Below are 11,254 nucleotides of genomic sequence, written 5' to 3' on the forward strand. Positions count from 1 at the left end.
ACAACTGAATTTCCAGAAATGTTACTCTGGGTGAACTGACCGTAAAGATCCTACCCAAGGTACCAGGGAGCCAGTGACACAAGCAGAGTCCAAATACAATGTGCAAAACACACACACATTTTTTTTCCTCCTACCATATATTACTCATTTATTTAATATTTTTATCTATTTGTTTTATTTTTATGACAAAAAGTATAGAAGTACCTGACCTTGATTTTAACTGTTTTATAAATCAATGTCTTCACAAATCAATTTACAGTTTGTGGAACAGAACCATAATATACTGGTATTTCAAACATTACATATGTTAGCCATTTGTGCTTTGGGATTTTTTTCCCTCTCCCAGATACAGAAAGGGGAAAAAAAACCAGTTTCTTACCCCTGCACAGTAGTCCCCACTAATTGAAACTCTCTGAAACTCTGGTACATTGTATGGCACTTGGACTGGCAGAAAAGCACTTGAAAGGATTGGCGTTGCAGGAGACAGAATAGGGTTGACCGATGGTGTTTTCCATTCCTGAGGTGGAATTTGTAATGACAAAGACTGCGATCGGATCATCTTGAAACTTTTCTTCCTAGGAATTCATAGTATAAAGCATAAAATAAGCCATGGTATAAAACATTTAACAAACTAGGAAACTGATTACAGTGAAGAAATCACCCCTATGAAATTTTTACAGATGCAATCTCTCATACCCCAGAAAAATGGCCACAAAACGTTTGTGCTTGTAGCCTTTTTCTATTGGCATTTCACATGATATAAGCTACAAACAATTCCTCTTACTCTCCACATTAATACGATATGCCATAATTTATTAACAATCTGCGAGATGCCCTAAGGTTTGTTTTGTTTCACTTCTTAAGAGTTCATTTTCAGCAAGTCACTGTACAAAAGGAAAATGCCATCACTGTGCTTACTTTAGTAGGAGTTGATTCTTAGAGACTGATAGCATCAGAATTCAAAGTATCAGACAGTAACAAGTGAATGTTACATACAGTAAGTTGTTATAAGTTATCATGCTACTACACACACTTTTCATTCCTCCCAAAACAGGCAGGATTTAAAAACTCATCTAGTTGTCAGGCAAGACTACGCATTAAAATTTCATATAGTCATTCAGTTAAACTTGTAAGAAAAATGATGAGCTACTGCTGGTTATCAGAGTAATGACACAGTACGGCTTTGATGTGCAAGTCCATTCCTCCTCCCCTTAGGGCACGAAACAGCTAACTCCCATAGATTTAAAAGCTTTTGTCCTTTCTAGCAAAAGAGCAATAAATGTGTGCCTTAGAAAAACCAGCTAAAAAAGAACAGTGTACTTTTCAGTGAATTAATTGCAATACCTTAAGTGAAGTCTTGTAGTATCTCTAAAGATTTAATTCATTTTCTTTACTCAGTTTAAATGCATTTAAATACATTTTAAATGTTCACATAATAAATAAATAAAACAGGATGTTATGCAATAAACTATCTGTGATATCACTTCCTTTTGCACTGTAGAAACATTCCCTCATTTCATAAGCTAGATGCCAAAACCTTAAAAAGTCAGTAAGAGCCACCAACGAAGAAAAAAGAATACTGGAGAACTCTCTGGAAGTTGCATATTACTTCTGTGACATTATGAAGAATAAGAACATGCAGTGGCAGTATAAAAAATACCCTATGACCAAATTCCATGCTCTCTTAAGCTCTTGTAGCCACCTTTGAAATCGGTATGAAATTCTTGAAAGGCAGTACTGTGTCTGAACACAATAGAGGTTTTCCTTGTGTAACTATCCTTGAAGTACACTTCAGTCCTGTAGGACAGGGATAAGCACTTGCTTTGTTCCCACATCTAAACACCATACATATAACATCCCACTTCCCACAGTTAAACTCATACAAAACGTGAGGTATGCAAAAATACAGTTTGACAAAACATTTTTAAGACAATTTCCCAAATTAAAAGTGAAATTTATTAATTCAGGAGGAAAGATACACCAAATGATTTATGGATGGTAACATCTAGTTTCCCCTTCTGTGTCAACTGGGAAACCCACTTGCGCAATTCAAAACCAAATGTCTCAGTCTGTATCACCAGTGTGTCATATCTTAATTTAAATAAATTGCCTCTGCTCCCTTCTGTTCCAGATATGCAAAGCATTGCCCAACTAACGGACTGCAGCTAACCAGGTGCATGTGTTTGGCTATCAATTTCAAAGGCTTCCTTGTCTGCCTGCCTTTCGATGAGTCTGTACACATCCAAGCCACTGGTGTCAAACTGCTGCTGAGCTCCAGGAAATAATCTAGCCAGTCCACTGAAGTTAAGACACTAGAACAGCGTGACATCAGGCTAAGGCTACCTCTCTCACAGAAAAAAAATCATAAACCAAATCATGTTTGGCTTCATTAGATTCATGGGTAACCCAAATGGGGACTTTTTTTTCTTTTGAGAGAACTCAAAATGTGCACTTTTATGGCTGTGAGTTAAGGAAGCCTACAAATAACCTTATTATGCCAAAAACACTTTTTACCTTTTCTCTTGATATTAAATGTCAAGTCTTTGCTTTCATCTATTTTTACAGATACTAAAAGTAGTAACATAACACTATCGTTTTCTCTGTGTTTATTTTTCTCTGAATGAAACTAGAATAAAGGAGAGCAGTGTTTCTTTTTCTGACTCTTCCTACATTAAAGAGTCTTGGAGTCATGTTCACTTTTTCCCAGCTATGCTGTTCATTAAACTTGCATAAGCAATATCTATGCTATTGCTGTAAACACAGCTGAGACAACCTTGCCAATCCAAGCTCTCCAGGGCCCATCCCATGTCCTGATGTAAGGACATCACATAGGTGCTGTTGGTACCTGCTTTTGGTCTTTTTCCTGAATTAATAACAGGCAGCATGTTATTTGCCAGATATTAGCTCAAACACATTTTAAAAAATAGTTTCCACGAAGGAAGTAGCTACTGAACAAACCTTTTAGCCGTTTCTGCAGATTGTTGTTCTGCCAGTTCCTTCTGCAGTTCCCTCTCCTTGGCCTCTTTCTGCCCAATAGGGCAGTCCTCGGGCACGGTGAACAGCGACAAGGCATCTTTGCTGTCTTCTTCTCGGAGAACCTTAGCAAACACCTTCTCTGCTAGAAGTCGCACCTGCTCATCCACCTCAGAGATGTTCAGCTTTGGAAATTGCCTGGGCATCTCGGCTAATAAGGAAGACAGTTGACAAAGTTATAACTACAAATAGAATAAAGATACGCAAGAGACTGTTTCTTTTTTTTTCATGGCACGCCTATCACAATTAAGAGCTTAGAGCAAAAGCAGAATTAAGTACACCACCTACACAGAATTTAAACTAGTATGTAGTACACAAGAACCACAGGTAACCACTGAGTGTCTTTACTTGTGGAGACATGCCCACTTGTGAAATAGGAATTTCTTGGTACATTCATGAAAATCCTTAAGATACGCATGTACAGATTTGACAGTGGATTCCACTTACTTGCACAATCAGATAAACTGTTTGCAATATAATGTATATTTAGCTGTATGTACTTGCACTGAACTTTGAAATCACATTCAATTCCCTCAGCTTCTTCTCTGCCCAGTGACTTCAAACCAATTTTAGAACCACAAGCAAGTTATAAAAGAAGGCTGCACATTTCTACCTTACCCCATCCTTTCCATAAGCAAGGAAGCCATGGATCTGCTGTAAAATGAAATGTTTGCACAACAGGAGTAAATATGGTGCAGTTAACTCAGTGCCTTTTTATTTTATTTTTTTTATTATTTGTTTTCAGTAGTTCATGTCCTGCTTTTGGGTTGTGGGTGGGAAGCAGATAGGATATGGACTTTAATTTCTACTTGGCATTTAAATATTTTTCTAAAAGATGTTTGATATTTTTAATTTCTTTTTAAGTAGCTGTTCATCACAAAATATTTCCATTTTGCTATAGCAGCACTACTGACAATATCATCCTTAGTGTTTCTTCCATAGTTTCATGGCTTTATTTATATTTAATTCTGATATAATCCAAAAAACACGAATTTTGACATATCTGGTAGCATTTTGGAGGTAAAAAAAATACAGTACTTGTAAGCTAGTGACCAGCATTATTTATTATGTACCATAAAGCTTTTTGAATGCCTTCAGTATGATGGAGTTTGTAACAAATAAGATTAAATTCTTATTACATAAGCTAAAAATAGCAATGAACATGTCACAACAAATGGATCCAAGCACTGCCAGGATGTGAAATCTGGGTCTAAAACTGGCATTTCAGAATCCTTTTAGGTTATAAAAATGCAAGCATATTTTATAAGATGGTATTAATTTAAATACTGACGTATGCTGAAAGTCTGGATGGAGAATGGCAGTTTTTAACCACCCAAGGCACAACTTATCAAGGCCCCCATTACAGCATTTCTGCAGGCATGCTGCATGTTTCACATGTTGATATGTGATCCTTTTGATATGTGATCCTGTTGTTTTCAGCCTAAAAGATTCTAATTAATGTCCACCTGTTTTCACAGTTGCTTTTAGAACATTTTCCTGTTATTCTAAGAACAAATATGGTTTAGGAAGGTGACAAGAGATATGTTGGAGCACAATATGGTAATTCAGTGATCGCTTACATTATTTTGTGTTCTTATTTTGCAAGAACCAATTCACAACCCAGTAGAAAAACGTGTGTGGTTTTAAAGAACTATGGATCTGACTCTATGCAGTTTTCCTGCCTGAAAAGTATTTGTTTTGCAATTAGTACTAAGTCTTCATAAAATCAAGTATAGCTACATAACAGACATAAAAATACATACACATTTAGCTGAATGATTCAATGGTAATGCACTACGATGTCTTAGAAGCATCCAAACTTAGATTCGATTTCTCAATTTCAAAGCTCAATGAAGTCATGGGAGTCTTTCCACTGACCTCAATGAACACAGCTGTCAGCAACAGTAACTGCCATACATACAGCTGCCAGCAGCAAGGCAAGAACAGCCTTTAGAATTTCCCAACGACACTAAGAGTCCTAGCAATAATACTAAAACGTGGAATAATAATGTTGCTGCTGCTGCTAAATCAGCAATTAAAATGTTTTCAGTACTGGCTGACTAGGACAAGAAAGATCAGTCGGCTGTGTGTTTATCATTAGCTGAGCAGTTTCCTGGTATAAATGAACTTTATCTTGGAGAACTGTGAAAACAGAAAGGCAGTAGGAAATACATTGCACCATACTGTATTTCAAATCACTAGAATAAGACAGTGAAGAGTTAGAATGCGTGCACACAAGTACAATTCTCTACTGAGACCAAAGGCCTTTCTTTCTTACAGAACCCGATTCTCACGTTCACCACTGAAGCGAATGAGACTAAGGCACAAAACACTTTGAAAGGTAGGTTTGCCCACATCACTGCTAGCTTATGGCATTGAAATAAGTTAAATAGCTCTAAAACAGCTGTGAGGTACCTCATGCAAGCTGTGCTATCCCAAACTGGAAGAAGGATGAGGATCTTATATTCAGTATCCTCCCATACAAGTGCTGCCCTTTACTCAAGGTGAGCACTGGGAGAGCAAAAACTGGACACCTCAAAGGCAGGAGGAGGGGGTGCGGATGCCGTCCAGCAACCACAAACCATTCTTTTTCTAAATATGTCTGTCACAGGAAGGCTGCTTTGGTTGCTCTTTAGTTCTGTTCCTTTGCGGAAGAAAAGAAAGCTATTTCTCTTGAAACATGCCTCACAAAAAAAAAAAAAAGCGACGGAATGATTATTTAAAAAGCAGTTATTGATCAGGAATTTAATGGTCCTGAATATGTAATGAGCACAAGCTATTAGAACAACACCAAACACCGCAGCACCTAAACTCTCTAGTCAGGCAAACAGCATCCCGGGGGGAGAGAGACCGCATCCCGCATCCCGGGGAGCTGCATCCCTCATCCCCGGGGGAGACCACGACCCGCATCCCGATGAAGAGACCGCGTCCCGCATCCAGAGGAGCCGGGGGGCAGCTGGGGAGCCGCAAACCAGCGGCGCGGAGGAGCCGCAGCCCAGGGGAGAGGCGTCCCGCATCCCGGGGAGCTGCATCCTGGGGGAGCCGGGGAGCCGCATCCCGCGGGGAGCCGCATCCCGGGGGGAGCCGCATCCCGGGGAGAGCTGCATCCCGCATCCCGCATCCCGCAACCCCGGGGGGAGCCGCATCCCGCGGGGAGCTGCATCCCGCATCCCGGGGAGAGCTGCATCCCGCATCCCGCGGGGAACCGCATCCCGCAACCCCCGGGGGGAGCCGCGTCCTGGGGAGCCGGGTCCCCGGGGAGCCTCGTCCCGGGCGGCCCCTTGGCCAAGGTCACGGCCCGGGGACTCACCCAGCGCGCCGGGGAGAGCCATGCCGGGCCGCGCCGCCACCGTGAGGAGCCGGCGGAGGAGGGAGGAGCCGCTCCCGCCGCCACCGCCGCCGCCCCCCGCCCGGCCCAGCCCGGACCCCCGCCCCGCCGTACCGCCGGGGGCCGCCAGCCGCGCCGTCACTCCAGCCCGAACCGCAGCGGGAGGGAGGAGGGAGCGGCCCGGGCCGCCCCCGCCCGAAGGAGCCGCCCCCGAGGGCGCCGCTTTCAAAATCCCTCCGAGGGAAAGGGGCAAAACCGCGCCCGCCGCCCTCAGGGGAAGGGGAAGGAGGGAAAGGGGCCGGGGGGTTGGAAACTAAACCTGCAGCTTTCGTGAAGTAATCGTAACAGTCAGGAGAAGGAGGAAGACTGAGAGGAGAAAGAGGGGAAGGAGAAGAGGAAGAAGGAGGGGAAGCAGAAGAAGAAGGAGGGGAAGGGAGAAGAAGAAAGGGAAAGAAGAAAGAGGGAAAAAAGAAAGAGGGAAAGAGAGAGAAGGAGGGGAAGGAGAAGAAAGAGGGAAAGAAGAAGAGGAAGAAGGAGGAGAAGAAAGAGGGAAAGGAGAAGAAAGAGGGAAAGGAGAAGAAAGAGGGAAAGGAGAAAGAGGGGAAGGAGAAAGAGAGGAAGGAGAAAGAGGGGAAGGAGAAGGGGAAGGAGAAGAAAGAGAGAAAGAAGAAAGAGGGGAAGAAGAAGAGGAAGAAGGAGGAGAAGAAAGAGGGAAAGGAGAAGAAAGAGGGAAAGTAGAAGAAAGAGGGAAAGAAGAAGAGGAAGAAGGAGGGGAAGCAGAAGAAGGAGGGGAAGGAGAAGAAGAAAGGGAAAGAAGAAAGAGGGGAAAAAGAAAGAGGGAAAGAGGGAGAAGGAGGGGAAGGAGAAGAAAGAGGGAAAGAAGAAGAGGAAGAAGGAGGAGAAGAAAGGGGGAAAGGAGAAGAAAGGGGGAAAGGAGAAAGGGGGAAAGGAGAAAGAGGGAAGGGAAGGAGAAGAGGAAGAAGGAGAAGAAGAAAGGGAAAGAAGAAAGAGGGAAGGGGGAAAGAGGGAAAAAAGAAAGAGGGAAAGAGGGAGAAGGAAGGGAAGGAGAAGAAAGAGGGAAAGAAGGAGAAGAAGAAGGAGGGGAAGGAGGAAGAGGGAGAAGAGGAAGAAGAAGGAAAAAAAGAGGAAAAGAGGAAGAAAGACGAGAAGGAGAAGGAGGAGGAAGTAAGAAAATACGTGCAAATACATGAGATCGCACCCCCAGCCCACCCATTGATGACTCCACGTCACCACAGATGCTGCAGCGCAGACGCAAGGGAGTGGGGCCACAGCTAGGAGAGAGCTGGGCTCAAGAGCTGGATTCAGGAACGCTCAGATCAGGGGCAACCAGACAAAGTCCTTGCTGGGCATTGGCCATCACAGAAAAGAGAGTCTGACCCTCATGGTCTCTCAGTTTTATATCGCGTATGGCATACATGGAACAGAGTACTCTGTTGGTCAGTTTGGGGTCACCTGTCCTGTGCACCTCTCCCTTGGAAGTGCAGCCTTTTCCCACCAGCTCAAGGATGGCCTTGGTTACACTATTGGGATAAGTAATCAGCATTGGCCTTTTTGCACACCCTGTGGTACCACTTTTAGCGAAGAACACTGTCTCAAAAGCCTGCAGTTAGCTTTCAGAGAATGGAGTTACTTAGAGCAACTGAGTTACTCACAAAAATGACTCTAATTTAGTTCAAATCACAACAAATGCAGAAAACTTGTTTGAGACCAGAATGCCATAAGTCTGGTGCAAAGATAACACCCGATAAGTAAGTTTACTGGTGATGTATCCCTGTCAGAAGTGTTTTCTTCACCCGTCCTTGAGCATAGCGACACAGTTCAGGTGCTCATGCGTAGTAAAAACCAAATAAACTTACCTGGTAAGGAGCCCAAGACAAATAACTGGAGGTCAAAACAAACATGACTCAGCAGGTATAAGAATGTTAGTATGTAAAATAATTTGACCTTATTTTCAGAGGTTCCAGGCCCTGAAGCTGAAAGGTTTAGGGACGTTTATGGTAAGTTAGGGTTACGATACTTCGAGTCTGATCTGAAGACATTTAAATACAGAAAGTACCTTTACAATCCAGGGAAGAACTGGGAATGTAGTGACAGGAGAACAAGGTCGTTTGTGTAAAAAGACAAGCAGGGTAAAGGCAGATCTCCCAAAACACATGAAGAATCAGGTAGTTCTGTGGCAAGTGTGCTGTCCCCCCTGTATCCTCCCAACCTGGTAAATGAAGAAATGCTTCATAAACCTTGGGGGTTTTTGGCCTCACAATGAAGCTGATGAAGAAATGCAGGTGAAAAGAAAGTAGGTGATCATATAAATTTTGAGTCAGAAAGAAGAGTTGCAAAAGTGGCAAAGATGACCAGATATTTTTACTTTTATGCTAGTATCAACATTATCACCTTCGTGGCTCTTAAAAAAGCCAAGAATTATGGCCACAGCTGTTGCACAAAATGTACCAATTCAAAGCATTTGAAAATGAGTGAGCCATCCAAAACAGTTAAAAGGTCATTGATTTTAAAATAATACTCTTAAATAAATTTTTAAAAATACATTGCTTCTTAGCTTGGAAAAAAGGCTTATGCTGTGTGTGCACGTTTCTCCACAGTGACTGAATGTCTTCAATCAGCTGCTGCCGGGCTACACCCAGACAAGCCATCTGCCACCCAGGAAACTACATACTGTAAGTGTCTATAAGTCTGACTCACAGTTGCCCTGCCCACATGATACGTGAGTAAAGGACACCTGTGGCTTCTGGCCATTCAGCACACCCGTTGATTGCTGATCAGTTATTCCTGCTTCCTTTCTCCTGTTCCCCTTATCCTCCTCCCAACAGCTTGCCCAGACTTGCCTGCTTTTCATCACAGAGTTCGCCTGGCAGTTTGGGCTCCTTCTAATCAGCATTGTGCCCTGCCTGTTGGACTCAGATATCCCATGGCTCCTTGAATTCCTCTTCCCAGAGTGGCAAATGGGTCTTGCCTCCACACTTGATTTAATATCTCTTCTAACTATGGGGTGCAAGAGCCGAGAGGAGTTTCCTCTTGTGCTATTGCTGGCTTTCTACCAGCTACAATGAAAGAACTGTCTCATAGATAAGAGTTTCTACGGTTTTCTTTCATGTAAACTAGCAGCTCTGCAAGCCCCAATTGAAGATGTTGAGATCATAACTTAGCAAATGCATCTATAGTAATTGAAGCATTAATAAAATACCATTGCCAGATCTGTAATAACGTCAGGATGCATTGTCAGAATAGGGTTAAATGGTAATAAATTAACACTAAAATACTTCAAGTCCTCTCACATTTTGCCATTACTGTGACCAGTTATTGTACAAACTGTGTTCAGAACATACATTTGACTGGCGGGTCCAGTTTCATGTTCCACCTCTGTTTTCATAGTGAACATCTCCCATGTGTCCTTGGGAAACAGAAGTAGCACCTAAGCTGACAGCCATGGAATAGTGTATTTTCAGCAGTACATGTTGTTATACGCTTCTGTTAGCACATGCAACACATAAAGCATTAAACTTTGCCTCCAGACTCAGAACACTGCAGTAGCATCCATCAGCACTGTGTTAAATACTTGCCACATGGCTTATGAAGGAGTCTCCCTGCCAGTCAAGTTTGTGGGTAGATTATACTTTTATACACAGTATTGATGGTAGTGCAAGTGTCTCCAGAGTGATGTTAAATTTTCTGATTCTTATTTTAAAACATCAGTACTTTCGGAAGCCGTCCAGGTTTTGGTTCACTTGTGTAGCAAGCAGTAGTTCCCTCAAGTAAATTTTGCATTGTGTAAAAATTTATTCCTTTTTATCTTTTAAATTTCATTATACAAGGCAAAGTTATCCCCTTCCTTTTACCATGACATTACAACTGATTACATTTCTTTCTATTTTTTTTAATCTGTATTTCTATTATGCCTTCAACTTGTTTTAAAGCCCTGCTTTAGAAATTATTCGTTTAGTGACAGCAGTAAACCCATGATTATTCCAGTGCACATGGTATTTGGACTGCTCTTTCAGTCTATTACAACGGCAGGAGATACAATAGAAGATTTAAGGATTTACTTTCATGTCAATATCTATGGAGGAAGGGAGTAAAATAAAGAAAACTTTAAACATATGTCCAACTTATTAATACTTACTTTTAGAAACAGACAAATCTTGTCTGGGAGATGGTTAAAGCTGGGATGCATATTCAGCAAAATAAGAAAATGGTCTGTCACTCTTACTTGAAATTGTTTCAGTTCTTATAACATAATGCTTTCATTTTAACAGTACCTTAAAAGCTAATGGATTTTGAATTCATTTTTTTAAAGAGATTCATATTACTGGCTAGTATTGATAACAACAAAATGACTAAATGGATCCAATGAAATATTTTGATCTATAACATACCCATTAGTGGCATCCAAGCAATATTAGACCTGGTACTTGGTTTTCTGATCTTTCATCAGTTCAGTGGATGGTATGCTTGGCACATATGCATTTACTTACTGGAGAGTAACTGCTATTCCAACAGAAAAAAAACCATAGATAAATAATCTCCAAAAGCTAGAGGGGAGATTCGTGCCAAATGTGAAACATAATTGAATTGCATTATCAAATACTCTCCACTAGAAAGGAAGAACCATTCAAATTTTAAATAAAACAATAGATGAATATTGTAATCATGCAAAAAGGGAGAAAATTATTCCACTGAGTGATTGAAATGATACAAAGCAAATTGTATCTGTCTGTTTTGTAAAATCAGCAAATCAAAAAGCATCATCTTTCTTATCTACTGCTTTACAAAAGCCTTATAGAAATGAATCAGGCATACGAGTATTCAGTCTTGTATTTGAGTTAGACTATGTTAGGAACTTTTGATACAGATGAGTGG

The 11,254-nt window shown here is 41.6% G+C and overlaps 1 protein-coding gene across 3 annotated transcripts in view; it reads right to left on the reverse strand.

Annotated features, from left to right (window-relative positions):
• The window catches only part of AMPD3 (adenosine monophosphate deaminase 3), a 34,310-nt gene extending 27,814 nt beyond the window's left edge, over positions 1–6,496 (reverse strand). The window contains exons 1-3 of one of the 3 annotated variants that reach the window (XM_069857589.1): positions 6,476–6,496; positions 2,959–3,184; positions 380–575 (exon numbers count right to left, since the gene is read on the reverse strand). In XM_069857589.1, the coding sequence (XP_069713690.1) occupies positions 380–575; positions 2,959–3,179 (417 nt within the window). In that variant the 5' untranslated portion in view covers positions 3,180–3,184; positions 6,476–6,496. Of the gene's footprint in view, positions 1–379; positions 576–2,958; positions 3,185–4,796; positions 4,816–6,343; positions 6,442–6,475 lie in introns of those variants that run through there. The other 2 variants (XM_069857587.1, XM_069857588.1) reach the window with 2 other exon arrangements.
• Positions 6,497–11,254: the final 4,758 nt, after the last annotated feature.

This window comes from Phaenicophaeus curvirostris, chromosome 5 (assembly GCF_032191515.1).
Source record: "Phaenicophaeus curvirostris isolate KB17595 chromosome 5, BPBGC_Pcur_1.0, whole genome shotgun sequence".
Taxonomy (NCBI): domain Eukaryota; kingdom Metazoa; phylum Chordata; class Aves; order Cuculiformes; family Cuculidae; genus Phaenicophaeus; species Phaenicophaeus curvirostris.